This window comes from Grammomys surdaster, unplaced genomic scaffold, assembly GCF_004785775.1.
Source record: "Grammomys surdaster isolate TR1022 unplaced genomic scaffold, NIH_TR_1.0 126048, whole genome shotgun sequence".
NCBI classification, from domain to species: domain Eukaryota; kingdom Metazoa; phylum Chordata; class Mammalia; order Rodentia; family Muridae; genus Grammomys; species Grammomys surdaster.
The window spans coordinates 1131619-1155522 of record NW_021620860.1 but is presented as its reverse complement, the minus strand read 5'-3'; the positions used below and the strand labels follow the sequence as shown (position 1 = coordinate 1155522).

At 49.5% G+C, this 23904-nt stretch overlaps 1 protein-coding gene across 6 annotated transcripts; it reads right to left on the bottom strand.

The window, feature by feature from the left end:
- Positions 1 to 17557: 17557 nt before the first annotated feature.
- On the bottom strand, positions 17558 to 23471 carry Ormdl3 (ORMDL sphingolipid biosynthesis regulator 3). Of its 6 annotated transcripts, none has more exons than XM_028755025.1 (4): positions 23359 to 23471; positions 20174 to 20372; positions 19411 to 19562; positions 17558 to 19112 (listed from the first exon to the last, which is right to left on the bottom strand). In XM_028755025.1, exons 2-4 carry the CDS (start codon positions 20345 to 20347, stop codon positions 18977 to 18979), a joined length of 462 nt encoding a protein of 153 aa, XP_028610858.1. In that variant the 5' UTR covers positions 20348 to 20372; positions 23359 to 23471; the 3' UTR covers positions 17558 to 18976. The 6 variants fall into 6 exon arrangements, with proteins under 6 accessions (XP_028610858.1, XP_028610862.1, XP_028610863.1 ...); XM_028755029.1 differs by having other exon boundaries at positions 20174 to 20367; positions 23359 to 23465; XM_028755030.1 differs by having other exon boundaries at positions 20174 to 20367; positions 23244 to 23416.
- Between the last annotated feature and the right edge of the window lie 433 nt (positions 23472 to 23904).

The window sequence follows — 23904 nt, the reverse complement described above, 5'->3', positions numbered from 1 at the left end:
GTGGTCCTTGGAGTTGAACCTGGGGTCTTCCCATGCTAATAAGGTACTGACCTGTATCCCTAACCCTTTTTTAAAGTCTTGTTTCCTCTGCCAGTAGCAGCCCATCTTGGGTCTTCCTGATTTACCTGGGTTAGCCTTGATCTTGCTCTGATGGCCAGGCAGACCTTGCCCTTCGGATCCTCACAGTGCTGCCTCCAAGTAGCTGCCATTACAAAGATACTGCCAAATCTGAGAAGCCAATGGCTATTAACGCACCTGTCAAGACATAGCTCCTTCAAAGGATAGAAAACAAGCAAAGAAGGCTTCTGTAGTCTATGGGCTTTCTGGTTCTAGTTCTGGCTCTGTCATTTTTGCATGTCTCTGACTAAGGCCATTTTCTTGTGCTGTTCATTAGCCTGGATACTTGTGTGGGACCTTCTGTGCCTTGGAGACTAAGATGACAAGTGGGGGAGGGGGGTCATGCTGAGACAACACAAAAGAGCATCAAATACAAACCAGAACATCACCTTCCATTTTGTAAGACATGACTCTGGAAACTAGCATTCAGCATAAATGTAAATCTTAAATAATTATCCAAGGTCTTAGAGCTGTTGATGGGAACACAGCACAAAGGTCTTTGAGCCCACAGATCTCCAGAGAAACCAGGACTGTTAAGTATGCAAAATTGTCCTCTCAAAGGAATAGACATAAAACCTGCCCTTCTATCCAGAAAACTGGGGACTGGAGGTGACTAACAGCCTGGTGATCTGTGGTCTGCTGGGCCAGGCCATAGCAAGGCCCTACAACCAGAACCAGAGGTGGCTAGTTAGCTAAAGGACCCCTACAGCCAGGGGCTCCCCAAGCTCCACAGCCAGGACCAGAGGTGGCTATTAGCCCAAATGACCTCTACACTGTTTGACCGTTTCAGATCCTTCCCTAGACCCTTAAGTGAACACAGGAAACCTATCTCCAGAATCCACCTTCTTGGAAGAAATAATATGTATGCTGAGTTGAGTTTCGAAGTATGCTTCCCTGTGCACCAGGGATTGTATTATACCAAATTATACTGTGCTTAAATATGCTGCCAATAAGCATCAGACACCCTGAAGTCTTGATCCAGGTTAAGGAAGTCAGTCTGAACCAAATCCTCAGTCCCCTGCCTGACACCTGCAGAGACCCCTCAGGTTATTATTTCTGTGATGAAACACAATTCACAAAACCAACATGGGGAGGAAAAGGTCTGAGTAACAGTTCATCAGCAAAAGCAGTCAGGACAGGAACTCAAGCCAGTAGGAACCTGGAGGCAGGAGTTGGTGCCAAGCCCATGGAGGGGTGCTGCTTCCTGACATGCTCCCTGTGGCCTGTTCAGCCTTCTAAGCCACCAGCTCCACCGTCCAGGACCACCAGCCAAGGGGTGACACTACCCACAATGGGCTAGGCCCTCTCACATCAATCACTAATTAAGAAAATGTCCTACAGGCTTGCCCCCAGCCCAAGTTTGTGGAGGCCTTGTCTCAATGGAGGCTCTCTCCTCTACTGACTCTAGCTGGTGTCCAGATGTCATAAAACCAGCCAGCACATCCAGTAAACACCTAAGCTCCCCACCACCCAGTGAAGACAAATCACTTTGTATAACCCAAACTGTTATTCAACTTGGTTGTACTATCTTGTGTTGTATGACAGCTCTTGTTGGCTCCTAGCTCATCAGGATGTCGGTCCCTTGTGGTAGGGAGGGTGTGGCAGCTGGAGTAGCCCCACCCAGGGCAGCCTCAAGGCCTCACCCCCTGTGCCTGTGTCAGGACCTACATCCGACTTCCCAGGACCTGTATAACCTCCCAAAATGATGCTTCCAAGTGACAACCAAGTTCCCAAACACATGAACATATGGAGCGTCTCACGTCTAAACTATAGAAACAGTGCTGTTGAAACCCCTCAAGTAGTTTTCTAATGGGCTGTTTTTCTCTGTTACTGCTCTATACAAACGCCATCATGTTCTGGATGCCAGTCTCAGAACTGCGTGTTGTTTTGAGTAGCTTCTCTCACTCTGTGCTGCCTCTAACCCTCCTGCCATATACTTTGATGAAACTGAAGAACTGAAGTTTTGGTGTTATTATAATTATATATATTAATATATATATACTTACTATAATGTCAAAGTGCTTTTGAAGTTACCACTGTGTGGAGGGGTGGCCTCTAGTAACTGCTCTGTGGCTGTCTCGCCGCCTGGCCCTGGGCTTTCTCACTAATCTTCAGTCATTATTTTCTCATATATCAGATGTCCTTGCACACACGGAACCCGTTTCTGAGCCGTCTAATTCTGGTTTTGTTTTTGTCTACCTCAGCTCCAGTGCCCCATTAAATTATTTACAGGTTTTATGATCCATCTTTAATCTAGTGGAACAAGTTTTTCCACCTTTGCTCTTTTTGAAGAATATCGTGGCTGCAGGTGGAGACGTGACTCAGCTGTTCAGAGCACTTAACTGCTCCTGCAGGAGATGTTGAGTTCAATTCCCAGAACCCACATCAGGCAGCTCACAACCTCCCTAACACCATCCCAGGGAGTGCAATGCCCTCTTCTGGCTTCTGGAGGTACTGCACACACATGGTGAAACCTGCACTCACACAGGCACACACATCACAAAAATAAAATTAAATAAATGGGTTTGGGTTTTGTTTTTTAAATCATGGCTGGTTTTAATCTTTTCCATTTTCAAATCAGACAGTCAACTGTTGGAACTGTCCTGAATCTTTAAATTAATGGGAGAAAAAAAATCAACATTCTTACAATATCATGTCTTCTAATTATCCGGTATTATATTTATATCTTGTTTAATCTTTTCTAAGATCTCTTATATTTTATAACAAAGGACTAGAGTGTGATTATACCATTTGTCTGCCTAGTAAATATTAATTGTATCAAAATGCTAAGTTATTTTATTTTCCCAACTTACCTGTAAACATATCTGATCATCATGAAGGAATATGCTGTCCTCCTCTTACCCTTCTTCCTTCTCCTTCCTCCCCCTTCCTCTCCTTCCTTTCCCCCACTTTCCACCACTTCTCCCCCTCCTCCTCTTCTCCCTCCTCCTCTTCTCCCTCCTCCCCTTCCTCCTTCTCCCCCCTCCTCTTCCCCACTCCTCTTCCTCTTCTTCCTCCTCCCCTTCCTTCTCCTCCCCACTCTTTCCCCCCCTCCCCCCTTCACAAGTCGTACTGTTTGGCCTCTTTCCCTTGCTGTCCTGCTCTCATTAGCTCGCCTGTGCAATGTGAAGTAAACATGCAGGGCATGGCCAGCCCATCTTACCTGCCAAGTGTTGCTTCCTGTGTGTTTCCTTATACTTTGGTCAGATTCTAGTGGTGCCAGTGTGTTCCTGGTTTTCTAGGAAATGCATGCACACTGCGCTTTACACAGTGCCCTTCCATTTCTATTGAAATGATCATATCATTTTCCTCTTTAATCTTTTTCCTTTGGTTTATTTTATTTGTTTTGAGACAGAGTCTCCTCATGTGGCACTGGCTGGCCTGGTATTTGATGAAATCCTCCAGCCTTCAAGTGCTGGGATTACAGGAATGAGCCACCATGCCCAGTTTAAATTGTTAATGGATTGAAATCCAAAATGTTATTAAACCACGCCTGAAACCCCAGATTAGTAAAGACGTAACCTTTATTGCATCGCTTGGTTTCTGTCTCCGTTCCCTCTAAGCTAACAGGGAGGGCTGCTCTGCATCTTCCTTTGACCGGCACTTTTAGATTGCCATTATTCAGAATCTTCTGTCTTCTGCCTTCATTTTTGAGGCAGGTCTCTCAATCAAACCTAGAGCTCATGGATCTGGCTAGTCTACATAACCAGCTTGCTCTGGGTTCCCCTTCAGAATCCAGAATTCACCACACCTGAAGTGGCATTTGCTGAGATTCTGAGATCTGGATTCCAGTCCTATTGCTTGCTTGTGCAGCAAGTGTTCTCCAGGCTGTAACCCTAATTTTTTTTCTTCTTTATAATATAATGAGGACAATTCATATTTTCATGTTTTAAAAGAATGGTTTTAGCTTAATTCCACGTTTTTTTTTTAAGATTTATTTTATATATATGAGTTCACTATCACTGTCTACAGACACACCAGAAGAGGGCATCAGATCCCCATATAGAGATGTCTGTCAGCCTGTGTCTGTGTCTCTGTGTTGTGTTATGTTTGGTTTGGTTTGGTTTGGTTTGGTTTGGTTTGGTTTGGTTTGGTTTGGTTTGGTTTGGTTTGGTTTGGTTTGGTGGGGTTGGGGTTGGGGTTGGGGTTGGGGTTGGGGTTGGGGTTGGGGTTGGGGTTGGTTTGGTTTGGTTTTTCCAGCAGAGTCTCTCTATGTAGTCCTGGCTGTCCTGGATCCCACTATGTAGACCAGGCTGGCCTCGAACTCACAGAGATCCTCCTGCTTCTGTCTCCTGAGTGCTGGAATTAAAGGGATGTGCCTCTATGCCTAGCCTGTTTTTTTATTTCTATTTTTTATCTCATTTTTCTTTGCAGCAGCTCAGAGCCCCGTAGTGTGTGTGTAGCACATTTTCTTTATCCATTCATATACTGATAGACATCTAGGCTCCCTCTGTTTCTCAGGTGCTGTGAAGATTGCAGCAGTAAGCCAGGCAGTGGTGGCGCACACCTTTAATCTCAGCACTCGGGAGGCAGAGGCAGGCAGATCTCTGAGTTCAAGGCCAGCCTGATCTATGTGGTTCCAGGACAGCCAGGGAGACACAGAGAGGCCCTGTCTTGAAAAGGGAGCCGGAGGGAGGGAAGCACAACAGGACACACTGATGTGCAAGCACCTCTGACATACATACAATAATTTGAAATTCGCCAGGCGGTGGTGGCACACGCCTTTAATCCCAGCACTTGGGAGGCAGAGGCAGGTGGATTTCTGAGTTCGAGGCCAGCCTGGTCTACAGAGTGAGTTCCAAGACAGCCAGGGCTACACAGAGAAACCCTGTCTCGAAAAACCAAAAAAAAAAAAAAAATTTAGAATTCTTTAGTTGTATACTCAGAGAGGTGCAGCTGGGTCATGGGAAGGTTCTAGAATATCTTAGTTTGGCAAACCTCCATGGTGCCTTCTCCAGTGGCTGCAAAATTCAATTCATCACAAGCCACCAGCATTTCGTATTGTTGGTCTCCTTGACGCTCCCCCTTCTAACTGGGGTGAGGAGGACTCACGGTGTAGCTTTAACGGTTTGCATTTTCCCGAGAGTTAAGGCTGCTAAACACTCTTCCAGCACTGTGAATCTTCTTTAAGAACTGTGTCCATTTCACTCCCCCGTTTATCGATTGCCTGATCCTAGGTTGCTGGTATTTAACATCTGCAGTTCTATAATACGCTGAAAATGACACTCTCTGGCCCGCTCCTCTCTCTACCCTCTGGCCCACAGCACTCAGCTTGCACTGTGTAATGCTTTCTGGATTCCAGAGAAAGGTTAAGAGCTCCTTTCTGTTGCCAGCTTCTCTTTCTCGTGTTGCTTTTCCAGTTTGGACTGTTTCATTTTTGTTTGTTTCTGTCTTTTAAAATGTGGTCTCACGTAGCCCAGGCTGGCCTCAAAACCTCAAAGCAACAGACAATGACTGTTCTTGGTTGTCAATTTAGTAAATGTGGAATTAACTAAAACCCAAATGGCTGGGCACACCAGTGGGGGATTGTTTTTCTTAATGAAATCATTTAAAGTAGGAAGACCTATTTCTAATCCAGATCCTTAGAGTTAGGAAGATTCACCTTTAACCTGGGCCACATGTGCTGGCAGCCTGTATAAAGGACATTGAAGAAGGACACTTGCTCTCTTTGCCTGGTTGCTCTGGCTGGCAAGGCCATTCCTTCACTGGCATTACAGCCTACTTCAAGATTCCAGCATGTACTGAAGACCAGCTGAGAAAAACCTCATGGATTGAACAACTACTGAATTCTTGGACCTTTTGTTGGTAGACAGCCATTGTTGGACTAGCTGGAGCACAGTCAATGAGCCATTCTAATAAATCATGAGGGCTGGGATTGCAGGTGTGTGCCAGGACTCCTGGCCTGTTTCTCTTTGTGTCACCTAATGAGATTTCGAGAGACAGAAGATGGCAGGGGTGTGACTCAGTGGTACAGCGCTTGTCTGTTAGTGAAGACTTTGAGTTTTAAACCAGCCAGGCAAAAAGGACAAAAAAGTGTAGTGAGAAGAAATCAATATTCCCAATCTGCCACTTTTAATCAGAGACATTACACATGCACAGAATCCGGGCCAACTATGGATTAGGAACAGGCAGGGGTGGACACTGCTAGGACTCTGCTGCAGCAGGAGAGGAAGCAAACAGCGAGACAGGAGATGTGTGCCCCACGGTCACGGCTCACATCCTGCCTAATCTGCTTACCCGGTTCTGGATGCACTCCACCTGAAAGGAAACTCACCAGACTGAAAGCTAGAAACACACACACACACACACATCCTAGAGCCTGATACCACATGGCATCTGGGACACAGAGGCAGACAGATCCCTGAGTTCCAGGCCAGCCTGATCTACAGAGTGAGTTCCAGGACAGCCAGGGCTACACAGAGAAACCCTGTCTCAAAAAATAAAAACAAGCAGACTGGAGAGATGGCTCAGTGGTTAAGAGCACTGACTGCTCTTCCAGAGGTCCTGAGTTCAAATCCCAGCAACCACAAGGTGGCTCACAACTATCTGTAATGAGATCTGATGCCCTCTTCTGGTGTGTCTGAAGACAGCTACAGTGTGTATTCATATATAATAAATAAATCTTTAAAAAAAATTAAAAAAAAAACAAGCTGAGAACAACAGATTACCACAATAGCCATCAGTTTGCCTCCATCCTTCATTCTGAGCCTGTGACAGACAGGGAGCCACCGTGGCATTTTTCCCAGGGCAGAACTGAGAAGCTTCTCACCGCTACACACCAGTAGGCACTCAAGATGGTACCAGATACCATCTTGGGACCAACGATTTTCTACCCCTCCTTTGCCCACAGGCAAACAACAAAATGTCTCAAATTGTCCTATATGTATGTCCAGAGAATTGTCACAAGGCTGCTGCTTAGATATAAGCAGGAGTAACTGAAGTGGAAACTTCTAGTTCTTTGGAAAGTTAGTTATGTCAACTGATGTTTTCCTGGAGCAGACACAGGTGAAAGAATGTTCTGATACAGCAAACACACGCAAGGACCTGTGATGAAGGAGGATAAGTATGACCTCACAGACAACGGGAGACAAGCACGGAGCACTGATTTGGTTTGCTCTACCGTGCTATTCTTTGCTACAGAAAGGCATGTATTGGTTCACCTTATATAGTGTTGTTGAGCTCAACTTGTAACGCCTCCATTGAGAGAAACTCGCCCAAGAACTGCTCGTGAGGTTCCTGTAGCAGCTTGCTGTCTGCAGCCTTGCCTCGGGCCAGTTGGCAAGCCTAGCAGTCTCTTCAGGATTGAACTACAGCTGCCGGATATCTTCTTGCTGAAGGGACTGGACAGTAGCTGCTGGTTCATGTGTGGTGTCTGCCTGCTTAGAGGCCTGGTCTGCAGCTGCTGAATCGTATTTGGTGTTTGCTACAGGACTGAACGGCTGAGAAAAAAGATCAAGCTCACCCCCAAAGAACTATTGCTGAACAGGTCCACTTCCCCACATCCTGGTAAGTTTTCTCTTCCACTACCTCTGCTGGGTTCTGGGCTAGAGGAGAGGTTGAACTCTCATTAAGAGTAGGTTGCAAAAACTGTATGCCTACAAGTATCTACAAGAAAGGGCTGTTGAGGGGCTTCCAGGCCCCGCGAGAACACAGGGATTAGTGTGCACGAGGACCTAGTCCTCTCCATCCAACATGTCTGTCCTGGTCCCTCAGCAAAGACAGGGTCCCCTTCTCAAGTGCTTTGTTCACATGTCTGTGTTTCTCAGAGAGCTCTGGAGGCAGAAAAAGAAGGTTGTGAGTAGAAAAGAAGAGGGACATGTCGTCAAAGTTCGGCGGCTGATGTCACCATATCCATCAGAGGGTTCCAGAGAACTCAAGGACACTGGGCAGGAGTCACCCCAAATGTTTCCTGCTCCCCTCTTAGGATATGGGGGCTCATAGGCTATACCAGAGAGGACAGTGGTGCTTGCCCCTCAATGTGTAGCCTGGGTAGGAGTGATAGTCTCTGAAAGGCTGAGGGCTACTCCTCACAGAATGTTAATTAAGGCAATGCATGCTTCTTAAGATTCCATTCCCCACCAGCCTGCTAGCGCCACATTTCCTCGATTCTCGAATATAACCAGACCCTTCCTCTCCTATCAAGGCCTGGACAGGCCTTATTTTAGTCTACTTTTTGTTGGGGGTGGGCGACAGGAAGCTAAGCTTGGTCCTCTAGCAGACGGTCCCCATCCTGTGCCTGGCTCCCACGGTGTCCCTACCCAGTTTTTCCTTGGGATCCCTTACTGTCTGCCCCCGATCACAGGCCCCCTCTCTTGATGGCACCCGAGGTGACAGTCTTCCGTCCTCCATGTTTAGTCCCCAGAGACTTCTGTGTCCTATACCTGTGCCTTCAAACTTCTAGTCGTTTTCTGTCTTCTCCAAGTCGTTCTTACAAAGGCAGAAACTATGAACCTGACTCGTTCTGCCCGACAGCCTTCATTTTTAAAGTCCTCTGTGCCTTGCCCTTCACACCCCTCCCCTGCTGACCTCATCCCCTGAAATAGTTTCATGTAACTCAGGCTTGAACTCACTTATAAGCCAAGGATGGCCCTTCTTTATAACGGTCTTGCCTCAAGAACTGGGATCATAGTAGAGTGCCACCACACCTGGCTAGATCTCATTTTAGTCTGCTTCTTGTTGTTGTTGTTGTTGTTGTTGTTGTTGATAATGATGGTGATGGTGATGATGATGATGATAGTGGTGATGATGATGATACCTCATCTCTTCCCTTCTTCTAAAGTAATTTCTTCTGTTAAAATGAAGCTCCCCCTAGGGGTTGGGGATTTAGCTCAGTGGTAGAGCGCTTGCCTAGCAAGCGCAAGGCCCTGGGTTCGGTCCTCAGCTCTGAAAAAAAAAAAAAAAAAAAATGAAGCTCCCTCTTCCGGACATGCCCAACATCAGCCATTTACCTGGCTTCCATCTCCCCAGCTCACTCCCATTTGCCAGATCCAGAAATAAGCTTGGTTGTTTACTTTGTAGCATTCAAAGCGTAGTCCCCAGAGCCAGAGGTAGTGGCACACATCTGTAATCACAACACTAGGGAGGACCAGACTGCAGGATCAGGAGTTCAAGCCCAACCTCAGCTACATAGAAGTTCAAGGCCAGCCTGAGATGTATGAAGATGGAGGGGAGGGGGGGGGATATGAGGGAAGGAGGAAGAAAAGGGAAATCTATGCCTCCAGGTTCGGTTGGAGTTCGAGTCCCACTCCCTTTGGTGAACTGCAATGTGGAAGTGTTTACCAAATAAACCCTTTCCTCTCCAGGTCGCTTTGGTCATGGTGTTTTATCACAGCAATAGTAACCCTAACTAAGACACCACCCCGGGCCATCCTAGCTGATCCCACCAAATGGTAGTGTTACATCCCATGGACCTGAGGAGAGAGATGGAACCTGCCACACTGTATGTGGCCCTAAAGATAGGTAAGTCCTCACGCATAGCTAGTAAGTCTTCTCTGCAGGAAGATCTTCAAGGTCTTCGGGTCACCTCTAACACCTGTAGGCATTCTCTTCCTAGTGGTGGACATATTTATTCTTGGACTCTGAGCTGCCACTGCTCACGTCAGGAAACCTATACCCTTATGTAGAAATTATACTTACAGACTCCGTCCCACATCCTTAGAAGGCAGCCCCAGGGCTGTGCCCAGATGACTCAAGCAACAGCCAACAGCCAGAGAAGCTACAACACACCCTCCATCCCTTCCCAAGGCCTCTCTGGCAATACAACTGTTTGCCTGGGGCACAGGTAAAATCCCATTCAAAGCCACAGACCCTACAGCCTGGTCAGGAAAACCAGAGCAAGAGCAGCACCGCAGAACTAGGTTTGTGAATACTTCAGTGTGGTCTCGTCCCAGTGGGTCTTCATCCCAGCCCGTGCTGCCATTAGCAGACAGCCAGGAGCTCAGCTGTGCTCTGTAGACCTCGGGCCTTCAGGGAGGACACACAGCAAGTCAGAGTTGCCCTGGAAGGAGCCTGGGGCCCCTAAGCCAACAGGGCATCTAGGCTGCTTCTCCATAAGCAGATTTCCCCTCTGTGGTTCACCTCCAGGTGCATCGTACTCAGGCATGTGTTGTCTTCTGCTTAACAACAATCCCCTTTCTCATTCAGCAATGATGGACTGAGCCCGGGGCTCACTCACCTTCTTGAGAAAATGTTGCTTCAGTCCAGAAGGCAATAGAAAAACCAGCACTGAGGGGAGAGCGGGGAGAGGACAGAGAAAGAATAAGAAAACAGCTGTCTCTGTATCCTTGCCTTCTTCCCATCCCTCCCAACCCCTACACTCTGCCCTCAACCCAGGAAAGGAAAGAAAAACTATCGTCAATCTGTTAGGAGCCCGAGTTTGTGATCCTGTAGGCCAGACTGATGTCATGGTGACTGCATACTGGGTCAGTCTGGCCAGAGCTCACGTGGCCCTCAAGCCCTCTCAGGCCTCCCTCCTCTCTTCTTCCTCTTCCACCTCCAGGTTTACCAGCCAACCATTCCAGGCTGAGTAAAGAAAGAGCCCGGGTCCATCCACATCCACCCCACTCATGTGTTCAGGGCCACACCTCCTGTGCCCAGAGCCTGGGTCCATCCATACCCACCTACTCATGTGCAGGGCCACATCTCCTGTGCCCACAGCTTCTTGCTCACATAGTCTCCCATTTTTAAAGATGAGCTGCTTCTTTTAATAGGGCCAGGGTCATGTTGGCAGGGCTGGAGAATGGGGCCAGGGTCATGTTGGCAGGGCTGGTGAGTGGGGCCAGGGTCATGTTGGCAGGACTGGTGAGTGGGGCCTGGGTCATGTTGGCAGGGCTGGTGTTTGTGTTTGGGTTCTAAGGAGAAAGAAGCTTGAGTCAATGGCTATTACACTGTTATCTTCCCTGATCTCCCAAACGTTCCTATGAGGTGGACATTTTTATTCTCAGTTTATACAATGGAAGGACCAAGACTCCTAGGTAAGTTTGCGAGTCAGTCCTACAGGTGAAACCAAAGGCAGAGATGAAATTATACCTTTGTCACCAACCCCGAGCTGTCGCCACTGTTCATTTAACAGGTGTGTATTGAAGACAGGATTCATACTGAGGACTCAAGCCCCTCCTGCCTCCTACAAAGGGAGGCAGACAAGGAACAGAGTACCCACGAAGTTAAGAAGGTCAAGTGACAGACTGGACGTGCTAGGACATCTAGCACTCGCAGCGGCAGACAGACTCTGAGTTCAAGACCAGCTTGATCTACATAGTGAGTTCCAAGATAGCCAGGGTTACATGGAGAAGAAACCCTGTCTCAAAAAATAAAAAGATGGCGTGGTTGGGAAGAAGTCTTTTTTCTTCTCCTTCTTGTCAGGTTCTTCTTGAGGGGGGAAGAGGGGAAGAGCGGCGGCGGCGGGTAAGACTTGGGTCTTACGAGATTCGGGGTAAGACTTTGGTCTTACGAGATATTTAGGGTTGCTGTATAATAAAATTTTACTTATCTTTGCTAGAAAAGTTTACTTACTATGCTACTGTACCTGACCTGCCCTCTGGTATCCTCTGGCCAGAAATGGCAGTTTCTGGCACTTAGCACCTCAGCCCAAAACCAGCAGAGGATTAAGCTGTTGCCTTTGTACTCTCTCAGCAGGAACTGCTAGGCTCTAACTTATGCCTGCTAGTCTGAGGTCGCAGGAAGAAGAGACACTTAGAGATGTGGCTATAGCATTTACTACTAAGTTGTTAAAAATTTCCTGTGAAAGCTCTCTAAGGGAGAAAAGTGGAAAGGTCCTAAGTGAGGAAAATGAAAACTTCTATCTGGAAAAAGGGAAAAATTCTATTCTATATACTACTATAAATGGAAAAAGGTTAAAAAATCCTATTCTATCTCTATTCTAACTCTATTCTAACTGCTTCTCATCTCTTTGTCCTCAGTACTTACACATCTTTCAGAGTACCTGATCACATGTTACAATGTTCATCACAAGTTCACACCAAAAATCAAATTATAAATTGAAATAGAAGTTTACAACACAGAATGTTTACATGCATATCCATTAGGAGTAATTATCTAGCTAAACATCCATCACCTGTCTAGCTCCACAGGTTCACTGAAGGTTTAAAACTATAACTTAGAAACTAGTGAAGTTTTGTATAGATAAACCCAGGCAATATTTTATCTTCTGTCCTAGCACCTATAATAAATCATGAGTTCCCTTTTAGTGACCTTTTGTTAGTTGTTTTACAGCCTCTTGGAATGTGCTCTGAGCAGGAGAAAGTCTGGTTACTATCTAAGAGCAATTAGCTGATGACACTTGGGAGACTGGCAGAGTTCTCATTGCAGTTTTGACTATCAGAAAGGGACCTAATAGCAGTCCCACTATAAAAGAGCTTAATAATCCTTGATATAATTTTAGGAATTCTTATAGGATCATCATTAAGACTTAAGAAGTCGTCTGTTTGTTTATATAGCATCACTACAAGACAGTACATCTTCGTGGATCTGCAGAGATCTGCTCTATAGGGGAGTGCTATTGCTTAGTGATTGTTACATATGCTTAATAATAATAGGAAAAGCATATTAATAGCAGGAATCTTTCCTAAAATAAGTCCCTTACAGCCTTGCTGAATAAGAACTCACTTGTCACAGATTATATAATAATCCAAGGCAAGCATTTCAGGATGATCACCTGCTAATTATTAGCTTGTCCCATTATGGCTCTTGACAAAAAGAAGGGCAGGAGAGATGGCTCAGAGGCTAAGAGCATTATCTGCTCTTCCAGAAGTTCTGAGTTCCATTCCCAGCACCCACATGGTGGCTCACAACCATCTGTAATGGGATCTGGCGCCCTCTTCTGGGATGTAGGCGCACATGCAGGGAGAATGCTGCATATATAATCAATCCATCAATCATTAAAAATAAATAAAAAGAAAAGAATACAAGAGGCCATCCTTAGACAGCTTTAAAGGGGAACACACCTTTCCTTAGACCAAAAAGAAGCACAGGAACCAGCCAGCACTGCTCCATGGGACCTGAAGGAAGAGCTCAAAAGGCTGGATCTTGGCTGGCATCCCCTTGGCCTTCAGTGGGTGGCACAGAGCTAGCTAGCTGTTCCACGCCCCATCTCCCAGGACACTAACTTGTTTTCATAGTTAATGCCCCTAGGGAATGAGCTCCAAGTTTGATGTTACATTTCTGTGTGTAGAGTTCCTCACTTACTTTGGGCTTTCTGTCACCAGAGGCACATTTTTTTCTGAGTTTGTTGTTGTTGTTGTTTGGTTTTTCAAGACAGGGTTTCTCCGTGTACCCCTGAGCTGTCCTGGAACTCACTCTGTAGACCAGACTTACCTCAAACTCAGAGATCCCCCTGGCCTCTGCCTCCTGAGTGCTAGGATTAAGGCACTACTTAAGTCACTATAAGCCACTACTGCCAGGCTGAATTAACTGTTTTGAATGCAGCAGGCTTCTTCAGCCTCATAGAGGGAATGGAGGGATATAAAAAGAGTTCAGGGCCTCAGTGACACCTCTCCCTGTCCATCAATGACCTCCTACTTGACAGTTAAGTGCCTGTAAGGCTGCTAAACCCAGGGACACTGCACCTATCACAGTTCATTCTACCTACTGTGGGATGAGGGCAGGGATGCACAGTGGGAAGGGAACTCTTTAGTGTCTAAAGTGTGTTCCTGTCACCACAGAGGGTGGGAGGAGGGGGGGGGGAAGGAGAAACAAAGAAAAGAGGAAGAAGAGGGAGAGGAGGAGGAGGAGGAAACATCTCCATATCCTCCGTGACCTTCCCCTCCCTCCAGGAATCCTACCCTCAACCTAGAAAGAATCCATTCAAGAACTCTAGAGAAGCCCAGGAGGCCTTTCCTGAGCAGTTCTGTGGTTAAGACAGTTCAAAGGACCAGCAAAGCCTCTCTGAGCTTTGAGGCTTGCAAAAGGAAAAAGTGTAAACACACCCACCCTGTTAGAAATGGAACAGACCATGAAAGCAGGAGGAGGCCTTCCCTGTGCTTCTCTTCAGCTGACTACCCACTGTGTGAACTCCAGACAGGTGAGGAAAGCTGGTAATCCGTCACAAATTGCTCCCAACCCAGTGGGGAAGACACGAAGCACTGGGTTTACAAGGGCAGAGCAAAACAGTGTGATGGGATTAGGCAGGCAAACCAGGCAGTGGTGGCACATGCCTTTGCAGAGGCCGGTCAGTCTCTGAGTTTGAGGCCAGCCTGGTCCACAGAGTGAGTTCCACAACAGCCAGGGCTACACAGAGAAACCCTGTCTCCAAAAACCAAAACAAAAGAAGAAATCTCTGCTTGCTCAACTCTTCTGTGTATTGTTTTTCCTTCCTGTGTCTTTCTTTATGGCAATGCACCCATGTGTACAAACCAACTAGTGGATGGCAATGAGGAGCTGAGAAAGGAATAGAACAGAAGCAGGCATGGCCCCTGGCTGGCCATTCCTCACCATGTGTGGACCTCTGAGTCCCGCAAGCAGCCTACCAAATAGTGCTTTGTCCTGGATTTTGTCCACTATGTCCTACAAAGTGAGGTCTGATAGTTGCACCATCCCCAGAAACTATTCCTTCCTCTCAGCAAGTAGCAGTGTTTGACTGTACCACCATCCTCCTCCTCTTCCTCTCCCTCCTCCTCCTCCTCTTCTTCCTCCTCCTCCTCCTCCTAATGCTCCTTCTTCCATCCAGGATCCAAGTCCTGGACCAGAGAACAGTGACTCTCAAATATAGGCAGTTAGGCTGGACCAACTGTGAGGGAAATGTATTGGTTCAGAGGGAGGTTTATTGTTTTGCTTTACTTTACTGACTTCAAACCTGCTGTGCAGTAAAGGGTGGCCTGGACCTTCTGACTATCCTGCCTCTACCTCCCAAATGCTGGGATTATAGGTAGGTCACTACATCTGGCTTCAATTCATGGTTTTGTTTTGTTTTTCAAAGATTTTATTTATTACATGTATGTATGTGAGTACATTGTAGCTGTCTTCAGACACACCAGAAGAGGGCATCAGATCCCATTACAGATGATTGTGAGCCACCATGTGGTTGCTGGGAATTGAACTCAGGACCTGTGGAAGAGCAGTCAGTGCTCTTAACCGCTGAGCCATCTCTCCAGGTCATTTCAGTTTTTTTAAGATTTGTGTTTATTTGATGTGTTTAAACGTTTTACCCATATGTATGTACATGTATGCCTGGTGTTCATGAAAGTCAGAAGAGGGTGTCTGATCTCTGGGAACTGGTAATTATAGATCACTGTGAGCCACCATGTGGGTGCTGGGAACTGAACCCAGGTCCCTTGGAAGAGCTGCCAGTGCTCTTAACACTGAGCCATCTCTCCAACCCCGGACTCACGGTTTTTCAATCTTTGACAGCCTGGGGTTAAGCAAGAGCCCAAAGTTGCAGGACAACTAGGAACGGACAGCTGATCTCTTCTGCTTATTGAAAACGAGGCAATCATGACAGTAAAGGTGACCACCGCAGATCCCAAATCTCCCTCTGCCCTTTATAGAACCTGAGGCAAAATGGGGTGAGGAATTTCCCCATGTGGGAAAGGTGATGCCCATTTTCTGAAGTTCTTCAGAGCAAAGCTGCTGACTCTCAAAGGCTAGGCTCTCAGCCGTGTTGAACACTGGACTTTAGGTAATCAGTCCTAACTTGGCTATTTCTTCTCTTGGCTCTGGCTCAGACCCCTGTGCTTCTCAATGACAGGGTGCTAAGCCATCCCCAGAAAGACAGCAAAAGCTTCCTGGGTTTCCATGACCACCGACACCCGTATCCTACCCCTTGTCACCTTTTTCTACCCACCCACTGCGCTTATCCCCAGTCCGATCATGGTGCTCTGCTCTCAACTGTCCTCTGGTCTGGGAATTCCAGGTATTGAGACAGTGTCCAGAACCACAGGCCTGTCTCAAATGCATCACCCACAGCTTCCTACCTGAAATGAAGAGTCAGAATCCCACCAGACCTCTGCATAGCTCCCTGCTGGAGTCTTGGGTGCTATGATAGGCACCTGAAAGCCCCCAACATGAGTACCTCCTAGAAATCTGGGTAAGCATAGGAGCCTCGTCTCTCAGGTCTTTAGATAAGGCAAATGATAGCCCACGTGGAAAGATAAGGCCCAGAGAGATCTTGCCCTTTTGACTCCAGTGAGAGATTCTGGTAATCCAATGAAGACCAAACACAACCGCAGCTGACAGCTACAGAATCAGGTGGGTCCAGTAAGTCCTCAGCCTCCGATAGGACACATTCCCATATGCCCCTCCTCAGACCCTCTTCTCTTCACACTCCTGGGAGAAGGTGAATGAAGGAGACACCACCCATCTTCATTGCCTTCTCCTCCCAGGGGGTCTTCTGGCCTCACCTCTAGCCTATCTCAGAGGTGACTGCTAGAGTGCAGCCTACCTTCTGCCCCACCCACATTCCTCCATCCAAAGCACACTAGAGGAAGTAGTGATGGTAACCACCATAACACAGCTACTCAACTGCGGGCTCTACCCCAGGCACTATGCTCATGCCCACATCAGCCTGAAGAGGCACTTCCCTCATCAACAGCAGACTGAGCTCAGAGAGGCGACTGAATAAGACCACGGAGCTCCAAGTGGAAAAGCAGAGATCTGAACAAAGGTCACTACCCAGGTACCCTGGCACCTTGCCCTGACTGGCTTAAAGGCCAAGGAGGCGAGTGGGTCTGCCCCACACCCAAGACTGAGCCCAGTGGCAGGCAACCTTCTCCCAACACCACAAAGTCCCTACTGGAAGAGGGACAGTGTGGCTAGATGAAGATGACAATCTCACTTTCCTTTGCTCCCACTCCAAGAACACCGTGACAATGGGCTGGGGTGGCGGAGCCAGGCTGCTGGGAGGGGACCTCCTCCACGTACCTGGAACTTTGCACTGAGCAGGGAGCAGCAGATAGTACACAGAACAGCCTGACAGGCCAGTGTCCTCAGGAGATAAGGCTTCCTCCCTCTCCTAGCTGGCTAGCAAAAGCCTTAAGCCCTACTCCTCTCCTAATCCTCAAAGCAGAAGGCACAAAGGCCAGCCCTTCCCAAAACAAGAACTGGCTGGAAATGACCAAGGTGAGAAGTGAGGACAGAGCCCCAGTGCCAGAAGGAAACCAGAGAACCACAGGTAACCCCCACCCCACTCCACTTGTAAAGCCATGTCTGGACTGACCTTCCCGGCCACCAAGCCCCACTCCCAACTCTCCCAGTCAGACCTATAAAGCCAGAAGCTCAGAGCCAACTGAGGACAGCAGGACTCTGCTCTGACTTAGCAGAGTCCTCACCACCTTCCTCACACGCCCTCTGGCTTCCTCTCCTGGACCTGGAACAAGACCAGCAGCCACAGAGTCCCCACCACCGTCCCCACCACCATCCAGGCAGGAGCTGCTGTTGCCCGCACTGTCAGTCTTCCTCCCAGGGCCCGACAGGAAGCAAAGGCCAGACATGGTAAACAGAACATGGTGCTCTTTATTTGCATTTTTCAGAATACTGTACAAAGGGAGTAAAAATCCTATTCACACTTTGCTTAGAAAGACCAGAAGGGGAAAGTTCCCTATGATACATGGGGTTCAGGACGAGGGTCGGGGGAAAGGTGAGTGACCTCTAGCCCCTGGGAGAGGGCTTGGGCAGCCACTCATTTCCAAAGGAACATGCCCCAGTCGAACCAGCGAGGGGAGAGACAGCTCCTCTCCGGCCTAGCCTCAGGCTCTGTGACCTGCCTTTCTTTGGGCTGAGGAGACAGTGCCTGCAGCTGTCCCTACTACTGCCTTGTTTGGGCAGGATCCTGTAGCACTATGGAGACCACTGACTGCATGTGGAGGTGGCCTCCTGACCATTCATTCACATGCAAGCCACATAGGAGGCACTGCCCCAGCACAATCTACACAGGAATACAAGTTGACCGGCTAAGGAAGGCCTCTCTCAGCTTCTTCACACCACTAAGGTCAGTGTCCAAGTAGACCTGCTCCTGAGGACTCCCAGGCCTCTTCCAGCCTGTGCACGCCCTCATTCCAACCCAGGAGTTTCCAACCCACAGAGGCCGTCCTCCCCATCAGCATCATTCTGTGGGTAAATTAACCCTCCATGCCAGCTCTCCTTCTAGCCCACATCCCAAAGGAGGCTGAGTCTGGCTTCTCCTTCCCAGACCTCTTTTTTACAGTGATCCATATTGGCTGCTGCTATCTTGTCCATTCTAAGACCCAACCTACTATCCCCACCCAACCCCTGCTCAGAACTCCCCTCTCCCCAGACCAGGGCGGCAGCATCCTGTGCTCACCTCTAGGTGACCCACCAACCCATCTTCCTTTCCTAATCTCCCCTGCCCTACAGCTCATCGTGGGTTGCAAGGAAGTGAACAAAGCCCGACTGCTCTCTGCCTGGAGGGCGGAGGCAGCACGGTCAGGGTTCTAATACATACAGAACAGTGAGTCTCACCTCATACACCGAAGGACTGAGGGCAATCAATGTAGAAGCTGTACCGTCCCTCTGCCCCCTTTTCGGGGGCTAAAGTGCTATGGCCGCCTGAGGGTAAACAAGCCAACAGGGGTTTTTCCTGGCTTCCTGTCCTAACTTTTCAGGCCCACAGTCAGCCAGAGAGCCCAGCCCCTTTCCTGACCACCCCCATGGCATCTCTATTCAAAAGGCAAAAGGAAAAGATCAAAAACTTCAGAATGGGTTAGAGCCCAAGGGCCCCACCCTAACCCCACTACAAGCTACTCCAAGTCGGCTACTGGGGAAGCGAGGGGGAAGCCAGGCCCAGGGCACACCCCCATCTCTGGCAGTGTCCAGAGGCTCTGTCTGCAGCATCACAGCCTAGGCCTTCCACCCTTCCCCTGCCAACCTGGCTAGGGAAGGGGCTACAGCCTCAGTACTTATTGATTCCAAAGATCCGGACTCCGTGGAGCTGGGGCAGCTTGGGAATGAGCACGCTCATCAAGGACACAGTGTTGAGTATGAAGTGGACTTGATCATACTTGGTGTAGAAGCTGGTGAGGAAATACCTGGAGGGAGGGAGGCAGGCAGGCAATGTGGGTCCCCGGATAAGAAGTGAGGTGACAAGTCTCTAGCTAGTGAGGCCCTCCTGACCCACCCCAGCTTACTCCAGCCTATGGGCCCGTCTCACACACACAGTGAGGAAAGACAGGGCAAAGGAGGCCAAGGCCCCATGCGAGACCCAAGGATATGTCTCTTCCCTCCCTCTGCTCATCCATACACCAAGGGCCAGAGTGGGGGAGGGTGTAAGGCCAGCTGAGCTCATCAGTCTACCTCTGCTTAGCCTTCCATAGCCCAAGTACTCACAGCACAATAGGCGTGATGGTCAAGAACTTCCTAGAGGCTGTGAACTGGACCCCATAGTCCATCTGCTCCCAGTGGGTCAGCAGCCTGGCTTTGCCCTGGTCTGGAGTCTCGAAGGGTGTCCCTTTCACGGTGTGCAGAAAGATGTACATGCCCTGAAAAGAGAAGCCTTCATCAGAACATGCGAGTCGCCTCCCAGCCTGGCTCCCCAACCCATCCCAGCAGCAGCTCCGGGCGGACTGCCACCTGCTCTGCTGCAGAAACTCCTGAAGGCAGCCTTAACACAGGAAAGAGCACCTGAGCTCTGGGAGAACAAGAGGGAAGTAAGGAAGGGATGGACACAGCAAGGCGGCCTTTCCGGCCCAACTGGGGCCTCTACATGCTAGCTAACCCCTGCCTGCTCAAAAGTGGGGTACAAGGCAGAAGGTTTTAGGGAGCACCGAAGATCATGAGATCCTAACTTGGGAAAAGAATGTTTCTGCACCAGATTCCTGGGACCCGGGACAAGCTCAGCACGGACTCAGCTCTCAGCTGGCTGTCCTCCAAAGGCACCAGCCACCCCACTCTGGCAATACAGGCAAGATGCAGATTTGTTTCCTCAGCCCACAAGGGGGAGCCAGGCAGAGATGAGAGCTGGGCCTTAGCTCTGGTGACAGGTGTTGTCAGGATCTGCTGTCTGTCCCATTACAAGCTCCTCCTACCTCTCAGCTCTGGCCTAGAACCTCCCATATGGTGGGAGGCAGGCTATCGGTAAGCAGGATCTTACCAGGTTGTGGATAAGGTTGGTGAGGGTCCAAACGACAGGGACGCTCACAAAGGGGATACTCAGCAGCACGACATGCAGGAGCCCGATGGCCAGCACGTAGGAGAGCCAGATGCCGCGGCTGTTCATCACCCGTGTGTTGGGGTTCACCTCGCTGTGTGCTGTGCCCACATTCATTCTGCCACCCCTCTTGACTGCTGCTCTGCAAACGAGCAACACAGGTGAGACAGGTCACACCACTTTCCCTGCCCCCTCACACCCAGAGCCCCACAGAGAGGCGGGCTTCTCATTCCCTGAGAACTCCACACCACTGTCCACTCTTTTGATTCTCAAGCCCAGAAGCTGGAGAAAGTCCACATGAACATAATGCTAGTCACTTCCTGTCACTGGGCTGGATTAACAACAGGCTGTCATGTGTATCATCCGCTGGGACTCCCAAGTACTGACAAAGCCTGGGAGGACAAGTCACCAAGAGGTTACTAGCAATCAATAGACCAGGCTATAGCAATCAATGCCTAGTCCCCAATCACATTCCCTACAGTTCCCCTGAGGGCCTCCTCATCCTGGAGTAGAGAGAAAGGCCTGCCCTGGAACTCTCATTCAGAATACCTCTACTGGCTTTCTCATTGAGGACCTGACAGAAGACATCCACCACCCTAAGCTCTTCCCCAAAAGAGCAAGAAGCAGGGAAGACCTGTGGGTACAGCAACAACAAATGAAGTACTTTGGGGTTACTGTTCCCACCACCCCTATTTCTCCAAACCTGGACTTCCTCAAGTCCAGGCCCAGGATGACTGACAAAAAAGGGAGAAAAGGGCAGAGGCAACAGCAGGCTAGGGACAGCCTTCACTCAGACCCACAAACGTTTCCACACAAAATGACCCATCCACTGGGACATTTCATCCACTAGGCGTCTGCTGAGGCCGACTCTCTTGGCGTGCCACTATTCGATGCCAAGCCACCCGAGCCCTTTACCCCACTAGAGAGCGAGGAAGACAGGACAGAGCACATAGCCGACATTACAGTTCCCACAGGTAGGATGTGGTACCCATATCAGCCTTCCCCTCCCAAGGACACAAACCACCTGTGGCCTCCCTCCTATGCCTCCCTTCCCGGCCTCACCTGACCTCCTTCCCAGCACCTGTCTGTGGGTGTGAGGGAACAACACCCCTTTCTTGCCCAGCTCCAGTGGCAGATGTTCTACACCACAAGGATGCCCAGAAACCAACAGTAGTACCCCACAGCGGCCAGAGGGGAGAATGGTCTGTCCATATCCTGGGAGCATGGCTGTCTCCAGATTCCTCAGGGCCGACTGACTGACCAGCAGAAAGTGGGAATGGGAGGCATCCACGTACTGAATCACCTCCCTACCTTAGAGTCCTGCCTGGTAAAGACTCATTACTGTGGCTAACAACTCCACCTTTCCACGGTGTACAGACAGAAGGAGCAGATGGAGACAGTCTGGAAGTGCCAACCCAGCTCCCTTACCCTGCTGCACTCACCTCGCCCCCAGACTCAGATGCTATCTCTCATCCAGCTAGGATTCCAGGTATCCCTCCTCCACAGGAGCCAGAATTCACTCAGAGAAATTCATTACTTAAGTACAGGATGTAAGTTTCCTCTTCTCACACACCTTGGGAGATATGGCCCAAAGCAGTTTCCCAACAAACATACCAGTGAGTTGGCTTAGCGTGCATCCAGGTGGGCATCCTCCAGGGACCACACTCCTGGCTCATTAAGACGAATAACTGCTCCCAACAGAACCCCAAGGAACTAAAAAACCAGTTGTTTACCTTCCTCAGACCTTAGGGCTTCAGTTACCTTAACAGAGCCAGCCCTGGGGACATCTACTATGTCACAGCCTCCCTGAGAGGGACAGGGACTGAGATGTGAAGTCTCTGAAAGACCATCAAGGTGAGGAAAAGTTTCCCAAGTCTCTGCAGAAACTGCTGTCTCTCCCCATAACACAGCCTTACAGTGGCACAGCTACAGACAGAACTTCCTCACGCTGAGTTCAGTAGTGCCAAAAGTCTGGCTGGATCCCAGGATTACAAGACTCTCCACTCCTTTGTGGCACTAACAGAGGCTCTAACAGGCATCTAAGAGAGCCTAGGTTGAGCCCGTGGGAATTGTCTTCCTAAAGCCTAGGTGCTAGTTGTCTTTTAAAGCAGGTTAGGAACTTCAGGAGACCCCTGCACCCTCTTCCACCATCCCCCGAAAAAGTACTTCTGAGACTTTCCTGTGCCTTTGTGTATTTCCATTAGTACACAACTGACCTTTCTCCCAGAAGCGAATAGGAAACTGGCAGAGGCAGAAAGGTCTGGAGTGGCCAGATTGAAAACTTCTGCTACTGTAGCTGGCAGGTGGCTGGTGTGATTTCATAACCTGCCTCAAATCAGAACCCGAAGCAACTCTGTTCTGTTAACCACTTTTTTGGCTATAGTTCTTTGCCTCTTTTCCATGCAGGCCCAAGCCAGTCTGTCAGACACTCATGCCAAGACTAGATTACCGCCCCCACCCCCACCCCCACCCCCGGCGTAACCATCCGGTAAGCACTTCCAATTCCCTCCCCAGCTTAAGACTGGCCCTTTATACAGCAACCCGTTCCTGAGGGATCCCAATAGGGAGTTCGTGCAACACACAATAGGCCTCTTCCACTAGGCCCACCTTCAATCTGCAGGGCCACGGTTGTCCTCGCCAGCCCAGACTCCTGGACTCAGGAAAGTGGGAATGGAAAGAAAGCGAACCCCCACTAGTCAGGAGCGAGGAAACAGTGGCCTCGATATCTTGGGGTTATGTGTAAGAGAACTCCTTCCATAGAGCCTCCCGCTCTGCTCCGCAGCCTGGCACCTCGCAATAGCAGTATGGCAGGGTTCGGGCCCAACCCCCATCTCCACGCATTCACTCAGCCCTGGAGGCGGCCAAACCTTTATCCCAGAAGTCCAGCCGTTCCCCGCCTCCCACCCCGCCAGCTGAAGCGCTCCTCCCGGACGTACCACCCCCGGCCTCCTGCTCCCACTTTCTTCTTTCCGCACTCCTTCGCCTGATGCATGCACTCTCCACCCCCAGCCACCTAGCTCAGGTCTCCTCCTGCGCGGACGCCTCTTCAGCAGCAACCTTCTCTCTCGGCTCTCCAAGCCGTGGAGCCTTCGGGCTTCACCACTCCGAGGCCGCCCGTATGGACTCACCGCGCGGGGCCAGAGGTCGAGGGCCCGGGAGAGGAGCCCGAGAACCCGGGCCGCGGCCGCTCCAGCAGCTGTAACAAACCAGCGGCAGTGGCCACCCCGCTGGCAGCTCTGGCCGAATCAGCTCCCTGAGCCGAGCCGTGACGTCACTGCCACGCGCCTGTCACGTTGTGCCTCTTGGGAAGTGTAGTTTCTACGCTGACTCCTCCCCTACCTGCCCGGCGCCTCCTGGGAGTTGTAGGCTTTTCCCTGATCTGGCTCTCCGAACCCCACCGCGAGCATAGGCACCGCGTAGAACGTCTCACCCTGACGCAATAGTGAGATTAGATGCTGTCTCTTAGGTGCGTTAACAATTCCAGCTTTTGCATCTGCGCCCTTCAAGTGTTGCACAAGCGGTTTGTCCATGTCCCCTCTTGTAGACAAAGACTCAAGAGTAACTAGCAATAAGGCCCTGCTGAAATAGTCTGACACTAAGTGCAGAGGTTTTTTTCACCTAACCGTTACTGCCTTGGCCCCAGATTGTCTCCAGAAGCCAAGAAACACGCCCCT

What these genes read in the sequence shown, in the direction of transcription:
- Ormdl3 (XM_028755025.1), bottom strand. Translation starts at nt 20,347, where the DNA reads ATGAATGTGGGCACAGCACACAGCGAGGTGAACCCCAACACACGGGTG. An exon ending in CCAACCTTATCCACAACCTG is followed by an intron (nt 19,563 to 20,173) that starts GTAAGATCCTGC and finishes TTCTCTTTTCAG; the next exon opens with GGCATGTACATCTTTCTGCA. An exon ending in ACCATCACGCCTATTGTGCT is followed by an intron (nt 19,113 to 19,410) that starts GTGAGTACTTGG and finishes CCCTCCCTCCAG; the next exon opens with GTATTTCCTCACCAGCTTCT.